This window comes from Miniopterus natalensis, chromosome 7, assembly GCF_054644295.1.
Source record: "Miniopterus natalensis isolate mMinNat1 chromosome 7, mMinNat1.hap1, whole genome shotgun sequence".
NCBI classification, from domain to species: Eukaryota; Metazoa; Chordata; class Mammalia; order Chiroptera; family Miniopteridae; genus Miniopterus; species Miniopterus natalensis.
Window position 1 is genome coordinate 5,225,745 of NC_142087.1, and position 19,546 is coordinate 5,245,290.

The 19,546-nt window shown below is 44.5% G+C and overlaps 1 protein-coding gene across 1 annotated transcript; it reads left to right on the forward strand.

The window, feature by feature from the left end:
- The first annotated feature begins 9,652 nt into the window (after positions 1–9,652).
- On the forward strand, positions 9,653–18,538 carry WFDC8 (WAP four-disulfide core domain 8). The gene is made up of 6 exons (XM_087818534.1): positions 9,653–9,702; positions 12,089–12,198; positions 13,569–13,709; positions 14,916–15,083; positions 17,142–17,282; positions 18,399–18,538. The coding sequence occupies exons 1-6, from the start codon at positions 9,653–9,655 to the stop codon at positions 18,536–18,538; spliced, it is 750 nt and encodes a 249-aa protein (XP_087674660.1).
- Positions 18,539–19,546: the final 1,008 nt, after the last annotated feature.

Genomic DNA, 19,546 nt, shown 5'->3' on the forward strand with positions numbered 1-19,546 from the left:
AGTATCCTGCTATTCCTGCTAGGTCAGTTCTGTCTTCCTGGCAGTTTTACCTGGGTAATATACTTGTATCTTGAGATTTTAGGTAATGCAAGGGAGGCCTTCCTGCCCACACTGTTTCCCTAGATTGTATCTGAATTTCTACCATTTGTCATACATATCTTGACCATTATTTTTAAAATATAACTTCCCTCTTGAAGAGATTATAGAGTACTTACAATGTATCCAAGTTTGTGCCTCTTTCTGGCCCAGAGGACTAGATATTCTCATTTAGATGGATGGGTCAGCACATCATCACACTTACCAACCGCATAGCCAAGGGAAGGCTTCTGACTGTGATGCAGCAAAGACCTAGGCCAGGCAAGGGATTAAGGTCTAATAGAGCAATGGTTCAGGGACCCAGGTAAACAGCCTGCAGGAGTGGGGCTTTGCCTTGGCCTTCAGGGATAGAGAGAACTTGGATTTCCTTAGAGTGGGAGTGGTTGTTCCTTCTTGACCGAAAAAAAAGTAGAGAACAAAAGGTTAAGGACCCCCAAAGGAAGGACCAAGGAAGGAAAGGGTCATCCTCTTGGGTATCCTTGATATTGTGGGAGAAGAAAAATCATTTTTTTCTCTCCCTCACTAGTTTCTTGGCTGAGACACACACTCCCCCCACGTTAAAAGACAGACTAGCAGGAGAAAACAAACAGAAGTTTAGTAACATGTATACTCTCTGTATACATGGGAGAGACCCAGGAAAACTGAGTAACTCCCTGAAATCTCACAAGCCATCACACCTTAAATACCATCTTCATCTAAAGACAAAAGATACTGGGGGAAAGCTAAAGGCCTTACGGGAGGTTACCAGGAAAGGCTCGGTAAGCAAGGATATGGCTGTTAACGCAGCTTTAAGTTGCTGCCTTCTCCACTGATAAAAAGTTTCTAGAGATTTAAAGTGCTTCTCTTCCTGGTACAGAGAGTAGGATGTCTTTACAAATGGAGATTCTCCCTTATACATAAATGTAAATGTTTCTAACAAAAGGGTAACGTCTGTGGAAATGTCTGCATGCTTCTTCAAGAAATTGGTAAGCTCTAGGAAGCCTCTTTCCCTTGTCACTAGGCTCTCAAAGACTGTGGACTACCAAACTTTGGGGACACAGAGAGCAGGAGACTATGCCTCCCCAGTCTCTGTATCCAATCCAACCTGATGACCCCTGCTTCTTCATCCCAGCCCCAGGGTCCCCACTCTCCACTTGCAGGCTTACCTAATTTATCCAAACCCCAGGAGGTCTGACATTTATGTCTCTTTGCTTATTGGATTTAAAATACCCTGAGAGAAGGCTTGTGTGGGCATCTCCTAAACCACAGAAAACATCCCTACCCCCAGGATTGGGAGAATCTGTTATAATTAAAGAAATGTGTTTCTCCAGACTTGGGCAACCAAATACCTACCCCTACTCTCTTCCAGAGAGCAGCAGTCTGGATAATAAAATCAGCAAAATAGTGTCCACTGCTAAGCCCTTAAGCCTCCAGTGAGAGTTGGAGAATTCCTGGGAGGCCTTGGGAGACGGCTGCATGACCTCCAGTAGCATCGTCTCCCTGCCCCAGCTGTGGGTGAGCGAGCGGGCCCAGCCAATGTTTCTTCTACCTGCCAACCCTCTTCCCTGAGTGATTATACTCCCAGGTTTAATTCCTCGACAAATAAGCTGTGATAGTAACCCAGAACTTCTGTTTCTTCTTGTAACCCTGGAACCGTCTGCTGCCCCCTCTCCCCTTTTACCTGAGACTCTAACCCCTGCCTCTCAGCAAGGATCTTCCTGCCTTCTTGCCCTTTAGAGGCCTGATCTTCTTAGCCAGGACTCCTGGACTCTACTCTTTGCTTATTGACTAACATCCCTAAGGGAAACTGCTTATGTGTGGATGTTCTTATGGCTATAGAAAACATCGGCCCTAGAGGTTCCTTGGTACACCCTTTCTCCTGTTATCTCAGGCTTGTGATTCTAGTAGCTTCTTTTAACTAATCCTTGGAGGTACAACCTTCCTTAAAGGTGACAGCACCAATGGAATAGAATCGAAGCAAAATGCCATTGGCCCCCCCAATTCTTTTCCCACACAATCCCTAAGTTGTTACCAATATTTATTCAATTATTTGGGATCTACAGGGATATTTTCAAGTGTACATGCTCCTAGAAAGAATAGGCAACCTTCAGAGGGTTATAGAAAGCCGTGTGCCCAGGCTTGTGGCAAGGGCCACTCCATGTAAGTGGAGGTGTCACTATGTCTATCTGTTGGCATATAGCCCAAGGAAGGGTAAAGTCTTATGATCCAAACAAGTAGAAACCAGGACGGGGCTTGACAAGAAGGGACCAACAGGACATACATTCAGTACCTTAAGATGTAGAAGACAGAGGGGTCGCTATGGGTCATGCTTGGTCCTACCTTGAGGAGTGAGGAGAAACTGAGATACCTAAGAGTGAAAGTTATTTCTTCTCCTTGACAAGATCAAATGTAGTAGTTGCAGACAAGTTCGGATCATGAATTTGGTATTAAGCTCTATGACCACAGCATGTCCTAATCTGTCAAGTTTTACTTGTTGGCCTCTGTTGTTATGTCCACAAAAGCCGCAGAGCACAGGTATTGTTTGATAAATTCAGCAAAGGAGAACAAACAGGCACAGACCTACCCAAGTTCACTCAGTGAGTTGATGGCATCCTCAGATGCCTCTGTGCTTGAGTTGCCTGAAACACACCTATGCCAGCAGCCAGAGGCGTGCTTAAAATTGGGGGTGTAGAGGGGAATAGGGTTGGGGAGGGGCACTGGCAGAAAGAGCGTATATGGAGATGGGTGGAAGAAGGCAGGTCCTTAGTGTTCTGGACAAGCAGGGGGCGGCTGCCTTAGGGCAAAATTAATGAATTGTTTCCTTTTGAGCAGTTAGTAAAAAGAAGCAATGAGAAAAAACTCTGGGGCCACCTGGTAGATAGGACACTCTCATTCGCCCCAGGTGCACTAAAGAACACCGAGAGTCTTTGCACTTGGCTGTGTTGCTTCAAAGCCCGGAGTTAACCCCTCTGGAAGCTGCAGAAGTGGGAGGTGGTTGGCACGCAAAGGTGTGGGCTGGGCGTCCCTCAGGGGGTCTCATTTTAGCCTTACTGGAAGGATTTGTCCCAAGTAAACTGGCCTGCCATTGCCATCAGACAATTAAACACACTTGTCTCCATAACTGATAGACTAAGAAGACAAAAAAAAAAAAATATATATATATATATATATATATATATAGTAAGAATATAGAAAATCTGAACAACATAAATAAAACAGTGATTCCATGTAATCAACTTACATCAAAAGGAACTCAGAATTCCTGTGAAATATACATTTTTTTCTTTTAAAAAATGTCTCAACAAATGTCAATAAATTAAAATTAAACTGACCAGAGTGGAAATAAGTTAGAAATAAATAAAATAAAACAGAAAATTTTTCATCTGATTAAAAATTAAGCAAAGCAATTCTAAGGAACCATGGGTCAAAATGAAATCATGATAGGAAATAGAAAATATTTTGAACTAAAAAATAAAAATATGACATATAAAAAATATGGATACAGAGTGATATCAACAAAATGATGACATGGGAGACCCCAGTCCCAGTCCCCCCCACAGAGATCAACAATTAGACAGTTATCCATGAACACACAGCTCTGGGATAGCTCTGGAGACCACTTGAGATGCTTCAGCAACACAGTGGAACAAAAAAACGGAGACAACAGCCAGAGAATAGAAGAAAGAACAGCTACATTTTGCCAGCAGCATCCCGCTCCCCACGCTGGCACTGCTGTGTCAAGAGGAAACCTCCTTGTTAGAAAGTTCCCCCCATCAGGAAAGGAAGAGCAGGGCGAGAGACCAACTTCCCCAGCCTTTCGAGGCACCAGACCCAGGCCGGCAAAGCTGAGGCCTATACACACAGCTAGCAACAAGGCGGAGAAGCAGGGGCCACCGGCAGCCACCCGATGGGAGTGATGGTGGGAAACAGTGACCTGCTCCGCAGACAAACCCAGCAGGTTTCACTGCTGAGGAAACTCGTGGCCAGCAGCGCAGCTGCCACAGACATCCTGCGGATTTCACTAGCTTTTGCCCCAAAGGTATCTGCAGTCACTGATACCAGCATCTGAGTCCCTCCCTGCCCCCTGCCCCCTGCCCCCTGCCCCTGCTGGAGTCCGAGAGCGGCACTGGCAGTCCAGGCCTCCGAGGCTGCACGGCTGAAAGATGCCCATCTAGGTCCCTGCAGCTGATGCCCACCGCAGTGCGCACGCGTGGGAAGGGACCCTCCAGCTGTGCACTTGCATGCTCCCAGTCGGACACCTGTCACCACACTCGGGGCGGGGGTTGGGGGGCTGCGCCACCATGGAAAAGCACACTGACAGCCAGGGCCCCTGCAGCTGCCAATTAGCCCATAGTTGGCCCTGGCCTTTGCTCCGTGCCCTGGCCCCCACCACTACGTGTGTTTGTAACTGGCCCCTACAACCTCACAGGCACCTGCAGGGGACCCCCGCAGTCAAGCGTAAGCACATCACAGCTCTGGCCACCACCACTGCTTACCTTAGACCTGGAGGTGGCTGCTGAGGACGCCAAAAGCCTTTGGGGCCATTGCAGCTTGAGCCAAAGAGACATCACACCCCTCTGGATCAGGTGCCATCACATGGCCTTGGGCACTTGCACCACTAGACCCAGGGTCACAGCATGCTCCACGTGTCCCCACCTGCAAGTGAAAGTCTTCCCTTACTGAAGTCAGTCAATAAAGTATGAAAGTGGTGACTACTTCTTCAAATGCCCAGGCACCTAAGCAACGCTAGAGATCATGAAGACCCAGGGAAACAGGACTGTGTCAAAGGAATACAGTCAACCTCCTGTAAACGGCCCCAAAGAGATGGAGATACAGGAATTGCCCAACAAAGAATTTGAAAATTTGTTCTGAAGATGTTTAGAGAGCTACAAGAGACACAGATAAACAACTTAACAATATCAGAAAAACAATACAAGAACAAAATGAGAGGTTCAGCAAAGACAAAGAGAGGGCAAACAAGAACCAAACAGAAATTTTGGAGTTGAAGAATTCAACAGAGAGCTTCAGAAGCACACTGGGCTCAGCAGAGGTCAGCTAGGACACAGTCAGCCAGAACACAGATCAGCTGAAAGGATCTGATCAGAGGAGCCCAAAGAAAAAAGAATGAAAAAGAATGAAGAAAGTCTACAGGATTTATGGGACACCATTAAAAGAAATAATCTATACTGGATTATTAATAATCATCACTGGAGTCCCAGAGGAAAAAGATGTGGAGAAAGGGGTAGAAAGCTTATTTAAAGACATATTGGCTAATTCCACAAACTTGGGGAGATATTTGGACAGCTAATTTCATAAAGCTAATAAACCACCCAAAAATTTCAATCCAAAATGATTTTCTGCAACACTGTCTAAAATCAAAGACAAACAAAAAAAATTTAAAGCGGAAAGAAATAAAAGTTTTTCTCATATAAGGGAACCCTCATAAGGCTATCAGTGGATTTCTCAGCAGACACCTTGCAGGCCAGGAGAGAATGGGATGGTATATTCAAAGTACTGAAAGAAAGACACTGCCAACAAAGAATAGTTTACCCAACAAAGTCGTCCTTCAGAAATGAGGTAAGGTAAAGGCTTTCCCCAATCAACAAAAGCTGAGGGAGTTCATCAAACTAGGCCTGCCTTACGAAAAATGCTGAAACTAGCTCTTCAACCTGAAATAAAGGAACACTAATTGGTAATATGAAAATATACAACACGCTGGTCAAGGTAAGTATATAGTCAGGTTCAGAATACTCTAATACAGTAGCAATAGGGTGGTGTGTTAACCACTCAACTCTAGCATAAAAGTTAAAGGAAAAATAGCATTAACATTGCTATAGCTACAATAATTTGTTTAGAAATACACAATATGAAAAGATATAAATTATGACATCCCCAAATTAAAAAGGGTAGAGTAAAAGGATATTTCTATGAGTTTGAAGTTAAATTGTTATCAGCATAAAGAAAATAGACTCTGTCTATGTTTTCTGTAAGCCTTATGGAAACCACAAAGCATAAACTTCCAATATTCACAAAAGATAAGCAGAAGGTAATCAAAGCACACCACCACTTAACATGATCAATTCGCAAAGGAAGTCAGCAGGGAGTGGAGGAAGGAACACAGGAAGTATAAAACAGAAAACAATGAATAGAATGGCATTAGTAATAGATGGATTTAAAAAAAAACAAGAACTAACTCTATGCTTCTTACTAGAGACTCACATCCATTTTAAGGGCAAACAGGCACAAAGTGAATGGATGGGAAAAGATATTCTATGCAAATGGAAAACAAAAGAGAGCAGGTGTAGCTATACTTAAACAAAATGGACTAAGCCCAAAACAGTAACAATTACAAGCAAAGTACTTATATAATGATAAAGGGGTCCATTCATTAAGAACATGTACCTATTCGTTGGAGCACCTGAACAGATTAAGAAAGGGTTAACAGATCTGAGGGGAGAAATAGACAATAATACAATAAGAGTAGAAGGCTTTAGAACACTTCTTTCAATAAGGATAGATCATCCATACAGAAAATCAACAAAGAAACGTTGGACTTGAAGCATACTTTAGATCAACTAAACCTAAAGACATATACAGAACATTTTATCCAACAGCAGCAGAACACGCATTTTTCTCAAGTGCACATGGCACATTCTCCAGGATGGATCATGTGATAGGTCACTAAGCCAGTCTTAGCAGATTTAAGAAGATTGAAATCACACCAAGTATCTTTTCTGAGTACAACGATATAAAATTAGAAATCAATAACAGGAGGAATTCTGGGAAATTTTCAAATAGGTGGAAATTAACACACTCCTGGACAAACAATGGGTCAAAGTAGAAATCAAAAGGGACTTTTTTTAAAGGGGGAGATAAAAAAATGTCTTGAAACAAATGAAAATGGGACCACAACATACCAAAGCCTATGGGATGCTGCAAAAGCAGTTCTAAGAAGAAGGAAGTTTATAGCAATTAACACCGAAATTAAGAAAAAGAGAAATCTCAAATAAACAACCTAACTTTTTACATCTTAAGAAACTAGGAAAGAACAAACTAAATCTAAAGGTAGTAAAAGAAAGGAAATAAAACCAGAGCAGAAATAAATGAAATAGAGGCCAGAAAAACAATAGGAAGGGTTAATGAAACAGCTTTTTAAAAAAATTTCAGTTATTATATTCTTTAATTTTTTTTTTTTTAATCCTCATTTGAGGATATTTTTTCCATTGCCTTTCTGAGCCAATAGGAGGGAGAGAGAGAGACATTGATGTGTGAGAGACCCAGTGACTGGTTGCCTCCTGCACGCACCCTGACCGACCGACTGGAGGCGGGGACCCAACTGCAAGCCAGGTACGTGCTCTGGGCTGGGAATTGAACCGCAGCCCTTCCCTGTGCGGGGTGATGCTCTAACCACTGAGCGCACCAGCCAGGGCATGTTCTTTATAAAATTTCCATTTTATTCTTCTTGAGTCTTCAGTTTCTTTACTGACACTTTCTACTTTCCCATCAGTTTCAAGGGTGTTCCTGAGCGCTTGCTGCAGGATTTTTATACCTACTCTCAGGTCTGTGTCAGATAATCGCCACATTTCTTGAACCTTGGAACTGGAGCCTGTCCACCGTCTTTCTGAGTGTGAGCTGACGCATCCTTTCCGTTCACTTGCTGCATAAGTCTGGACTGTCTACCGGACATTTTGAAAACTTTCTTATGAGGCTCTGGCTCTCCATGGAGAAGGTTGATATTTTGTTTTCCAAAGTAATTGAAATTGCTCGGCTCAGGCTGCAAAGTCCAACCGGCCCCCTGTGGGTCGGGTTCCAGGGTGCGCGCAGGTCCCGACGCCCTTCAGCTCGGGCGTGTTCCCCGCGCGCGCCCCCTCGTGGCCGGCGGGGGCCCAGCGGGGCCGCGCCCAGGGGGAGCCGCCCGTGCCCGCGCGGCCTGGGGGAACCCGAGGGTGGACCACCAGCCTGGCGGCCTTGCTGCCCTGGCTTCCTCCCTCTGCGGTCTCCCCAGTACCCTCTGTTTTCCCAAGGCTCCAAAAGCCTGGGGCTCTGGTTTCCCTGCTCTGCTAGGCGCGCCCACATCCAGGGCCAAGTGGTGGGAGAACGGAAAGGAAAGAAGAAAGGGGACCAGGGGGGCCACCCACGCTCTTAGAATTCCAGTGGCCCCCAACAGAGGACGATTTCCCCTCCCTCGGAGTTTTGGCTCCTTCCAAGCCCCACACCAGCTGCTGCCTTCCTACCACAGTATTTAGGGGGCAGGGGGCAGGAGAGCACAAAAGGCAAAGAAACCAAACCAAACCGGGGGATTTCTGCACCTCTTCTGAGCACCCTGTGTTTAGGGTGGAGCTCGGTTTATCAGATGATTTTCCCCCCAGATGACCGCTCTACCCTCTGCTTTGGGCTCTCTGTGAATGACCGGCTCTTGCAAGCTCTTGTTAAATGTTCCTAGCCTGGTGGATTAGTGGGGTGGTGGTGGTTGGGGGTCCATTCTCTGTTGTTCCGTTAAGTCTGGGTCTTAGGCAGACACTGTGTCCCTGGGTCTCAGGGATGTTGTCTTCTTAGTGATCCTGCCCTTCTCCGGACTCCCAGGACAAAGTTTTGAATCTGGCTAGTATTTCTGCCCTTCCCCAGCTGCATTGAGATTTCTCTTGTACCCTTAGGGCAACAGTGTTGCTCCTCTCTCCCAAGATTAAAGCTTTGTTCTACCAGTTTTTTTGGGGGAACTTTAGGGTTTTCTATGTATATTATCAGGAAACACACTATAAAGCTGGGGACCAGACACCTTTCGCTTCTTGCCCCTCCCTCCTAGAGAAAAAGCCTCAATTCTGTGCTTTTAAAAAATCTTACAGAGCAGTGCCTCCTGTAAGAAGATACCCCCTCCTTTCTTTGTTGCTAGCTGTCCCAGTACTTGTTATATTTGGCCACTATATAATGCTAAAAAATTCAGCTCACCAGGAATTCATTCATATTTACCTAAATCAATAGAATCAGGATATAGTAAACAAATACCAATGGAATTACAGGCATAAACTGAGAAATCCATGGCCATGTGAAGAGCCTTCAACATACTTTTCTCAATTATTGTTAAGTCAAAGAGAGAAGAAAGTTAGAAATATTTAAGACATTTAAACAACACACAATGGAGATACATCGCGCTCTGCCCTCCACACTTAGAGACAGCCTTTCCTCAGTATCAGAATGCAGATCCCTGAGTAGGAGTTATTTAGAAGGTCATGTCTTTGGAGGAGGCAGCTACTTACTCTGAGTTTAAGGCAAAGTGTATTAAGGAGACCTACAGAACTAATTATCCTCCTAAACATCTCCTGCCCAGGGACTGAGGCTAAAGGCGCATTCGTGGTTGAGTAGCCATGCAGCAGAACACACCATGACACTGGGTAGGAAGATCTGAACAAGGAGCTTTCATGCATGGAAACAAAACAGGATCCTGAGGCAGGGTGTGTTCCCAGTAGGGGAGCAGGACAGGGTCATGATGGGGCCTTACCTGCAGTTTTCAAAGGTTGTAACCTGGAAATTCACACTGTTTCCCCAGCTCCTGGACATCTGTAGATCTTTCTGTTTCAAAATGTTCCTCGGTTTACTGCAAAGAGCAACCTCTACCACATGGGGAAAGAGGTAGGTTCAATGATGGGGATCTGGAGAAACTCCTGGCCAACCAGGCTCAGGAACCAAGGAGCCTACTGGGTTTGAAACAATGTCCTAAGGAAAGTTGGGAAACAGGAAACATCTCCTCACCATAATTCTAAGTGATTTAGATTGTTAGGGTCCCAGAAATTTAAGCTAATTACTTTAATTTCTTAAAATATCTTGATCTATTAGAATGACTAAAGTAAAAACATTTCCAATACTAAGTGCTGGCAAGTATGGGAGCAAGTGGAACTCCCAGCTGGTACTAGTGGAAAAGCAAAATGCATGGCCTCTTTAGGAAACAGGTTGGCAGTTTCTTACATATGCTCAGCATATAACCCAGCAACCCCACTGCCTGGAGAAATGATCATTATGTTCCTATAAAAACCTGTATACAAATGTTTATAGTGCATTTATTCATAATTGCCAAACCCTGGAAACAACCCAAATGTCCATTAACTCATGAATGGGTAAGCAACATCTGGTACATGATACAATGACGATAACTCAGCAGTAAAGAGGTACAAACAATACACAACATAAAAGAATCTCAAATGCACTGTGCTAGCATGTTATAGATATTAATATTTTAAAAAACTGCTATGTAACTTTGACAGACAAATTAATTGGGGTCAAAATACCACACTAATTTGATACCTACAATCATCCATTTAAAAAATATATGACTTTTTTTTTCTGCTGGAACTGACACCTTCCAGTAATTCACCAAAATAACCAACACAAAGGGAAAGAGGAGAGACACCTGCTGTATGTTCTCCAGGCCTTTTAGAAAACATAGAATTGCTCCTTTGGTCACATATATACAAATCTGTAAGAAAGGTGGTATTGTGGACATCAAAGGAATGGGCACTGTTCAAAAAGGAATGCCCCACAGATGTTCCCACGGCAAAACTGGAGGAGCCTAAGGGTCACCCAGCACGCAGTGGGCAGTGCTGTGAACACGCAAGCGAAGGGCAAGATTCTTGCCAAGGCAGTGAATGCGCGTGGCAAGCACGTCGGCGCTCTAAGGGCCCAGACGGCGCCCTGAGCCGTGAAGGAAGGTGATCAGGGAAAGAAGGAACCGCAGAGGAAGGTTCCTGGGTTCAGCTGAAGCGCTGGCCTGCCCCGCCCAGGCAGCTCACTGAGAACCGGCGGGAAGGGGCCTGAGCTGCGGGAGCCCAGGGCAGCTGAGAACCGATGGGAAGGGGCCTAAGCTTCGGGAGCTCAGGGCAGCTGAGGACCCATGGAGCCTGAGCTGCGGGAAGCCCAGGGCAGCTCACTGAGAACCGGTGGGAAGGGGCCTGAGCTGCGGGAGCCCGTTCCCTATCAATTCCCGGCACGATGAGTGTGAAAAACTAAAAGACCTCTGTACTGATAAAAAAATATATATACATATATATATATATATATATATATATATATATATATATAAACCACCTTAATAGTTGGAAATTTAAAAACCCTTTTTCTTCTCCTTGAACTCCTATTTCCATTCCTCTTACTTAGACCTTTAATCTAATGGAATATCCTCTTATGCTCAAAGCTCTTTTACTCATGATTTTTCATACTTCTATGCAATAAAAACATGCATATAAATTACAATTTAATGTTTGCATCTACCGTGACCATGAGACTCTAGGAATAAAATTTTTTCTTATGGATTTATTTTTGGTTCCATTTGTTATTTAAATAACATAATAATAATAATGACTATATAAATAATTACATTGAGCCCTGGCTGGTTTTGCTCAGCGGTTAGAGCGTCAGCCTGAGGACCGATTCTTGGTCAAAGGCAGGTACCTCGGTTGCTCGTTTGATCCCCAGCCCCAGTCAGGGTGCATGTGGGAGGCAACCAACCGATGTGTCTCTCTCACATCGATGTTTCTCTCTCTCTCTCTCCACCTCTTCCTTCCCTTCCAGTCTCTGTAAAAATCAATGGAAAAAATATCCTCACCCTGGCCGGTTTGTTCAGTGGTTAGAGCGTCAGCCTGGGGACTGACCAAGACCCCAGTGCCATATGCCCAGTCTCTCCTGAAAATCTCAGTTTCTTGTCATGAGTGGTGCAAAGAAAGGTGCTCACTAGTGCCTGGGATCGCCCTCCAGATGAATAGCTGTGATCATTCAGGTGGGGCCTCTCACCCAGAGCGAGACAATGGGCGAGGGTCTGGGAAGGGTGTGGGACCACTGGGAGGGTCCTGGGACTGAAGGTCCTGTCCCACTTGCCATGTGACCAGAGACAAGCCCCTGGCGCATTGTGCGTCTGCGCTTTCTCCTGTGCGAATGAGGGAATTGGCGGCTTGTTTCTCAGGGTCATGGGCCTGTGCTTTGTCTCTCTCGGGCTGGGCCTCACCCCTGCCCTTTCTCGTCCCCACAGGCCCCTTCCTTGCCACAGCTCCACCTTCCGCAGCAAGAACATCGCTCTCCTGCTGCTTCTCTCTCTCTCACTGGAGCAGACGTTTGCATCGCTACACAAGAAAGTCAAACGTGGGTTCAGAAAATCTGCAGCCGCGTCCCCGCAGGCCTTGCGGACCGAGGGTCAGACGTGAGGCGAGGACTTGTGTTGGACCAGGCGGCTCCCACCGCGGCTCCGGGAACTAGCCCTGCTCGCCCGCCCCGGCCCTCCAGAGCTTTCCCTCCCCTGGTCCCCGAAAATCGTTTCCCTGACTTTTCCTGATATGTGTCTTTTCCAAGTTTAATGTTTTCAAATGAATTAGTCACTAGACAGGAGTGTGAGGGCAGAGGACCAGCGAGGAGGCTGCTGGGAGAGTTGAGGAAGGTCGGAGGAGATGGGGTGCTGGCTTGGGGAAGGAGCAAAGACAGAGGGGAGATGGGTTTGGAGAGTTAGGAGACCGAATTGACCCGGGTCCGCGACTGATAGGGTGCTAGGCTGGTGGAAAGGGAAGACTGAATCCCATGGGAACTACTGATGCCAAATGTCAAGATGGGAACAGACTGAAGGTGCTGCTTGGGCACCGGGAGACACTGGCTCTGTTTAAACATCTTGCAACAGAGGTGCTTATGAGACGCTCAAGTGCGGGTTTCCCCAGGTGGTTGGATATAAGTGTCTTCTCCTGGAAGACAGGATAGGTCTGGAGGAGATAGGGGATCACAGTTGGGAGTGTCACAGGAATGGATGTGGTCACCTGGGAAGTATGTGTCAAGTAATGACAGGAGAGGGCTGAGACCAGAGCTTGGGGGACTGTCCCCAGTAACTGCGGAGGAACCCCTGGGGTGTGTATCACAGAGGAGACTGTACACAACAGGTAAGTGGCTGAGAGGGCTGGCAGGGAGGAAGAACTCTAAGTGAGAGTTCAAGCTTAAAGTGGGGTAAGAGGCTGCCATGACTGAAACCCAAACAGAGGTTTAAATGGCCCCCCTGATATGTAACTGAATCCTATAGTGGAACTCAGGTTGGTCTTGAGCTCACAGGGAATTAGGGGCCAAAATCAGGCCTCCTGATTCCTATTTCCATGATATTTCTACTACTCCCCACTAATTAATTCCCCTTGTCAACTAAGATACTAGAGACAGTAATTAGGCATTAAAATATTAAGTTTCGAGAGGACAGAGGAGCTCCTGAATTTAAGGCAAGGATCTTGGCCCCTACTTAATCCCCTACTCTGGAATCCAAGACCTTTCTCCTTTAGTTCTACCTGTGCTCACATTTCTGATTCAGATCTATCTAAATGGACTAAGAGTGGTGAGAGGCAGACCCAATCCATAAATACATGCGGAGTAAGAACTGAAGATTAAAGGCAGAGGACATGACTGAGAGAATTGCACTCTTCGCCCTTGCTGTGGGAGAAGAGCTGAAACTCTCAAGCGTTGTGAATTCAGACATGTTTTTCTTGCAGAGAAATTGGGAGTGTGCCCCAGAGAGAGGGCCATCTGTAAGACTAAGGGCCCAAACATGTGCAAAGACGATTTCTCCTGTATTGAATTCCTGAAGTGCTGCTCTTTCGGCTGTGGGAAGAAGTGCATGGATCCGTACCAAGGTAGTGGCTTCCAGCTGACGGCAGAGGTGCTGTTTGAGGTGCCCTCCTCCTTGCTTGGTCCAGAACTGGCTGACCAATTCCCTGGGATGTCAGGATAAAGAGGCCAGGGGTCATGTTTTGCTCCTCTAATGAAACTCCAAACTTTCAAGTGCATGCTCATTGTGTGTCAAGAGATTATTGTTTGCACAGTGGTAAATATAAACCTCAGTCAGCTTAGAGGACGGGGTTGCTGTTGAACTCTTTGGCCTCCAAGGAAGTTTTCTGGTAACTCAAAGTACTGAGCATCTAATAACAGGGAATTGTGCATTTTATATAGATTCATTCAACAAATATCTATTGTCAATGCCCTTTGGCCAAAGACCACCAGGAACACGTCTGTAATTGACCAAGTTGGGTTTATTACTCTTGAAGACACGGAGAATGTTCATCATAGACAACCTGAGGCATCGCAGTAAGAAGCTATTAGGAAGAATCTACTGTAGGACTGAGGCGTTGATAGGGTAATTTCAGGGAGGGTCCAAGGAAGTGGGGGTTTGTTCTAGATTGGATGCTGTCAGAAGTGGGGGCAATTCCATGAGTACCTCAGTGAATCTTATCTATGGAGAGGGCAGGCTGGAATAGGATAGAGTTGTAATTGGTAGAGACGCATAAATCACTCTTAGGAGTTTGGTATTTTGTGGGTTTCACAATGATTTTTTTTTTTTTTTTGCCTCACTTTATCCTGGTCTCAGAGTGACCTTGACTGATGTGGATGTCCTGTGAGATTGTTTATGTCCAACAGAGAAACAACATGACTTAGCTGTGAGCATCAGATAAATTTCTAGTCATGAGGGGCTATTTTGTTTTTTTCCTTTCTCAGTGTTTTATTGCTCCTCCATGTCAGGCACTGTCTTAGGCACCTTGGATATTGTTGCTGAATAAAGCTCAGCAACTATAGTTGCCCTTCCAGAGCTCAGGGCAGTGGAAAGATCAGCTCCAAAGCATCCTCATGTACTCTTCATGATATCCTTTGCAAGGAAAAATGATGCTCAGAGACGCTGTGCACTACAGAGTATTCATAGTAGAACTAGGACTAGAATGTTTATTGACCAGGGCTCTTTCTATGACTTGAACGGTAACACCTTGAACTATACAAAGGCTGAGGGCCTGACCTCTTCCCTCTTTTGCTACCTTTTATGTTTTTCCCTCTTTGCTTCTTACCCTCAGAACCCTGCATGGCATCCTTAGATCCAGGACACTGTAGGGAACTGAGGAACCGCTGGTATTATGACTTAAAAATTAATTTATGCAAACCCTTTAAGTATGGAGGTTGCGCTGGGAATGCCAACAATTTCCTCAGCAAGGAAGACTGCAAGAAGGCTTGCTCACTAACTGGTAAGATTCATATCCTTGGCAACCTGAGGGCCTAGTCTAACTAGAAACAGAATACTGTCATTGTCATAGGCTCAGCCTTTGAGGTTAAACTGCCTCTGTTCAAGTCTTAGCTCTGTCTTTCATTGGCTGGGTAGTCTTGGGTCAGTTGCCTACCTTTTTGTGTTCCAGTTTTCTTGTCTATAAAATTGGGATAATAATAGTATTTACCTAGTGGATTTGTGCTAAAAATGAGATAGTGCACATAAAGTGTTAATAAACTTTGGCCAATGGGACCTGAGAGCCCAGGCTATCCCTTGGAAGCAGGTGTTTCCTCATTGCATTGACCTGTTGAGTGTCACCTGAGAAGTCACTCCAGACTGAAGCATGGGCAGGCCAGCCCTGGAATCCCATGATGTAGGGACAGAGCATGGAGTAGGTGAAGAGTAGGATGGGGTGAAGGTAAAGGGTGTGGATTCATTCCTTAGTATGAAAACCAGCGCCCGTGATGTTGGGAGACAGGGTCCTACAGAGATTAGAAGCCAAATAACCTGGATTAAAATCCTACTTTTCCCATTTGCTGCAAATTTCTTCACCTCTTTGAATTTCAGTTTTCTCCCACGTAATGCTGGAATAATAGCAAAGACCTTGTTGGGTTGTTGGTGAGATTATATGTGAACAAGGACACAGAGATCTGACATGGTGGCTGTCCTGTAGTGTGGGCTCAGTAAATGGCAGCAGCTGAGATGGTGACCACTGATCTTCAAAATGCAGCGCTGTGTGATTTACAAGGAAGCATTAGCATTTTGACCATAGACTCTGTGAGGCAGGCCAAAAGTGTCCCATCGCCACCATTGTACAGATGAGGAAAGGGAGTCAGAAAGGTAAAGTTAGTTGTTCAAGGATTCACAGTGGGTCAGGGTAGAGCTGGAATTATAATTCCATGAGCCTGAATGGCCAAGGCAATCCTGTTTTCTGACCTGATGAAACTAGGACCACAAGCTTCCCTTGGGAGGTTGTAAGAGATCATGCCACTATGGATAAGACCTTGGCCCTCTCTCAGGAGCCAGCAGAAAGAAGAGGCCAGGGAAATGGGCTTGGGCTGGTTTGTGGGAAATTTAGGTTTGGGGCGCACAGAGAATTTGACAATAGCTCTGAAAGCCAAACATATTACAGTCTGAGTCTAACCTGAGGAAGAAGAGGGAGTGAAAAGGAACACTTCTTGCCACTGTAGAGTTTGCAATCAGATGAGGACAACAGGAGACATGCGCATAATCCTGAAGAATTAACTTAAATATCATCTATGTGCTGATGATACACGAAGGTGTCTGTCCAGCCCAAGTCTGCCTCCCAAACTCCAACCACTTACTCTACACCTTCATCTAAATCTCACAAATGCCTCACATTTAACTTGTCTAAAACTGAATGTCTTACCTGAACTCTCCCATCTCAAACCTGCTATAGCCATAAATCTCCCCATCTTTGTTGAACAACACACACCAAACTCCTAAATCCTCCTTGATACGTCTCTTCTCAGTCAACATCCATTAAGTTAGGAAAACAGATCCAGAATCTGACCGCTTCTTCCCACCTCCACAGCTGCCACCCTGATAGGAGGTGCTGTCTTCTTATGTGGATTAGGCTAGAGCCTCCTCAAAGGTCTCCATGCTTCTATCCTTCCCTTTTTACAATCTATTTTCAACACAGTAGCCACAGTGATTCTTTCAAAATGTGGGTTAGATCCTGTCACTCTTCATTCAAAGTAAAACTAAATCTCCTAAAATGGCTTACATTGGCTTGGGTAGATTTCACATAATTACTCCTATTTTATAGAGAAGGAAACTGAAGTCACTTATTAAGTGGCAGGACTTGGACTTTACCTTGGGGCTTCAAACGCCAATCCTAACTCTTTTTCTACTACATCCCATAAAATGTGAGGCATTTCATTCCTCCACAGCTCACTAGAGGTGGGCAGAATAAACCAAGTCACAGAGAAACTAGTTTTGAAGAGAAAGAAAAGCTGCCTTAAGTGTGGGGGGATGGGGTGGAGTTTGAAGGAGCTCATATCTGCTCTTGTTTTAGACGATAGAGGACAATGTCCACTCTTCCCTTCCAAGAGTCGTATGGAATGCTTGTCTTCATGTCTGAGTGACCATGATTGCTCTGACGGGGAAAAATGTTGTGATTCCATGTGTGGCTTTGTTTGTACTAAAGCCTGGACAGGTGAGGACTGGGATATGCCTCCCAAAGTCTACTGGGCTGAGGGTGCCATGCTGTGTCTTAGGTTGACCTTAGAGTTCTCTTGGAAACCTTTCCCCTTTTAATGCCTAACCAACGCACTTACGTTGCCCTCCTGATCTCAGGAGACTATTATGTTATTCTTCAAAGCCAATCATGCATGATATTACTCCCCATTTTCACCCATGAAAACTCATTTTTCTGAATCTCATTCTTTAATGGCCTAAAGGGTGTCAGGATGCATTTATTCATACAAAAAAAAATCATAACCACTATGTTACTAATAAGTCTGCAGAGAACTTTAGAGCATGCACACAATATTCATATTCACATTCTGTAAGGCAGGGGTGGGGAACATCCAGCCCTCAGGCCGTGTATGGCCCACGAAATCATTTGGCCTGGCCCTGCCAAGGTCTCACCAAAGAGCAGTTCCAGCCATCACATTAGGGCTGAGTTAATTAAACGTTTGACCATATATAGCAGGCTAATTTTTAAGTTGATAATTTTGTATGGCCTGCAAATGTTATAAATATCCAAATGGCCCTTGGCAGAAAAAGGTTTCCCACCCCTGCTGTAAGGTGTGCTAGGGAAAATGGTAGCAAAATGCTGTTGGGGTAGAAGTGAACTCACCGCCCCTAAGGCTAGTGATCATTCCCCCACACAGTGCTCAGATAGTATGGTCTTGTCTCAGGAATTATCAGTGTTTTGAGGTTTAGGCAACCCACTTCCCCTTACATGGTCTTCAGTTTCTACAGTTTATAAAACAAGGAAGTCCTGGATAACCTCTAATACTCCTTCTACCTCTCTACTCTGGGATTAGATAACCAAAATCCTTTAATTCTGTAGGGACAGGTAAAAATACTTTCAGATTTTGTAAGTCAGAGATGGCAAGACTTTTTGATGCTCCTCAAATTATTAGCCATAATTTGAGGATAAATTATGGAGGATATTCTGCCTCCTTCATTCTATTATTACTCTAGGGGGAAAGATAAAAGGCTTAATCAGAAGAAAACTCTGTTTAAGGTTCCCAAGAGTCCCCAAATTTGTCTCAAACTATGATCAAGTATTTCAAGGTCAAGTGTCTTGTTTTATCCCATAAAGTCAAAACAGGTTCCTGCCCACAAAAGCCCCAGACCTGTCCAAAGATTGGTAAACCCAGGTGCACGGATGATCACGACTGCCAGTTGGGAGAGAAGTGCTGCTCACTTTGTGGACTGAAGTGCGTGGAACCTGAAAACTAGATAGTAAGTCAAAAATATTTTCATTATATTTTATTTATTTTATTTTATTATTTTATTAATCCTCACCTGAGGATATTTTTCCATTGATTTCTAGAGAGAGGGGAATGGAAGGAGAAGAGGGAGAGAAAGAGAGAGAAAAAAAAAATCAACGTGAGAGACACATGAATTCGTTGCCTCCTGCATGCTCCCTGACTGGGGACAGGAAACCTGCAATGGAGGCACGTGCCCTTGACCGGGAATCGAACCCGGGACCCTTCAGTCTGTGGGCAGACGCTCAAACCACTGAGCCAAACCAGCCAGGGCAAAAATATTTTCTTTTTTAAAAACTTATTTTAGAGAAAGGAGAGAGAGAGAAATAGAGAGAAAGATCAATCTGTTGTTCCCCTTAGTTATGCATTCATTGGTGGATTCTTGTATGTGCCTTGACCTGGGATTTAACTCACGACCTTGGCATACTGGGATGATGCTCTAACCAACTGAGCTACCTGGCCAGGGCAAGTCAAATATATTTTCATCAAAATAATTGTGAGTAGCATGATAAAAAGCTATCAATTTTGTCTTGTATCCAACTACCTTGCCAAATTGTCTTATTAAGTGTAACTATATTTAATGAGGTTATTGTGATTTTATATATATCATCTGAAAATGATGATAAATGTGGCCCTTATTTTTTCCCAACTTTATGACTTACTTCGTTTACTTGTCTTATATTATGTAGAACCTGCAAAATAATGTTGAAAATAAAGGCAATGACACCTGTTCCTATATAGTTTTTTATTTTAAAGTCAATGTCTTCTGCTGTATAAAATATATTTGTTGTTGGGTTTGGGATAAACAAGTTTTGTCACATGTGTGGTGTTTCCTTTTTATCCATTTATAGCTGCTATTGGAAATTACTGCTGAATTTTAGCAAATACCTCTTAGGCATCTAGTCATATAATGATTTTTCTCTTACAATTTGTTGGTATAATAACTTACATTATTAAATGTTTATATGTTGAACCATCC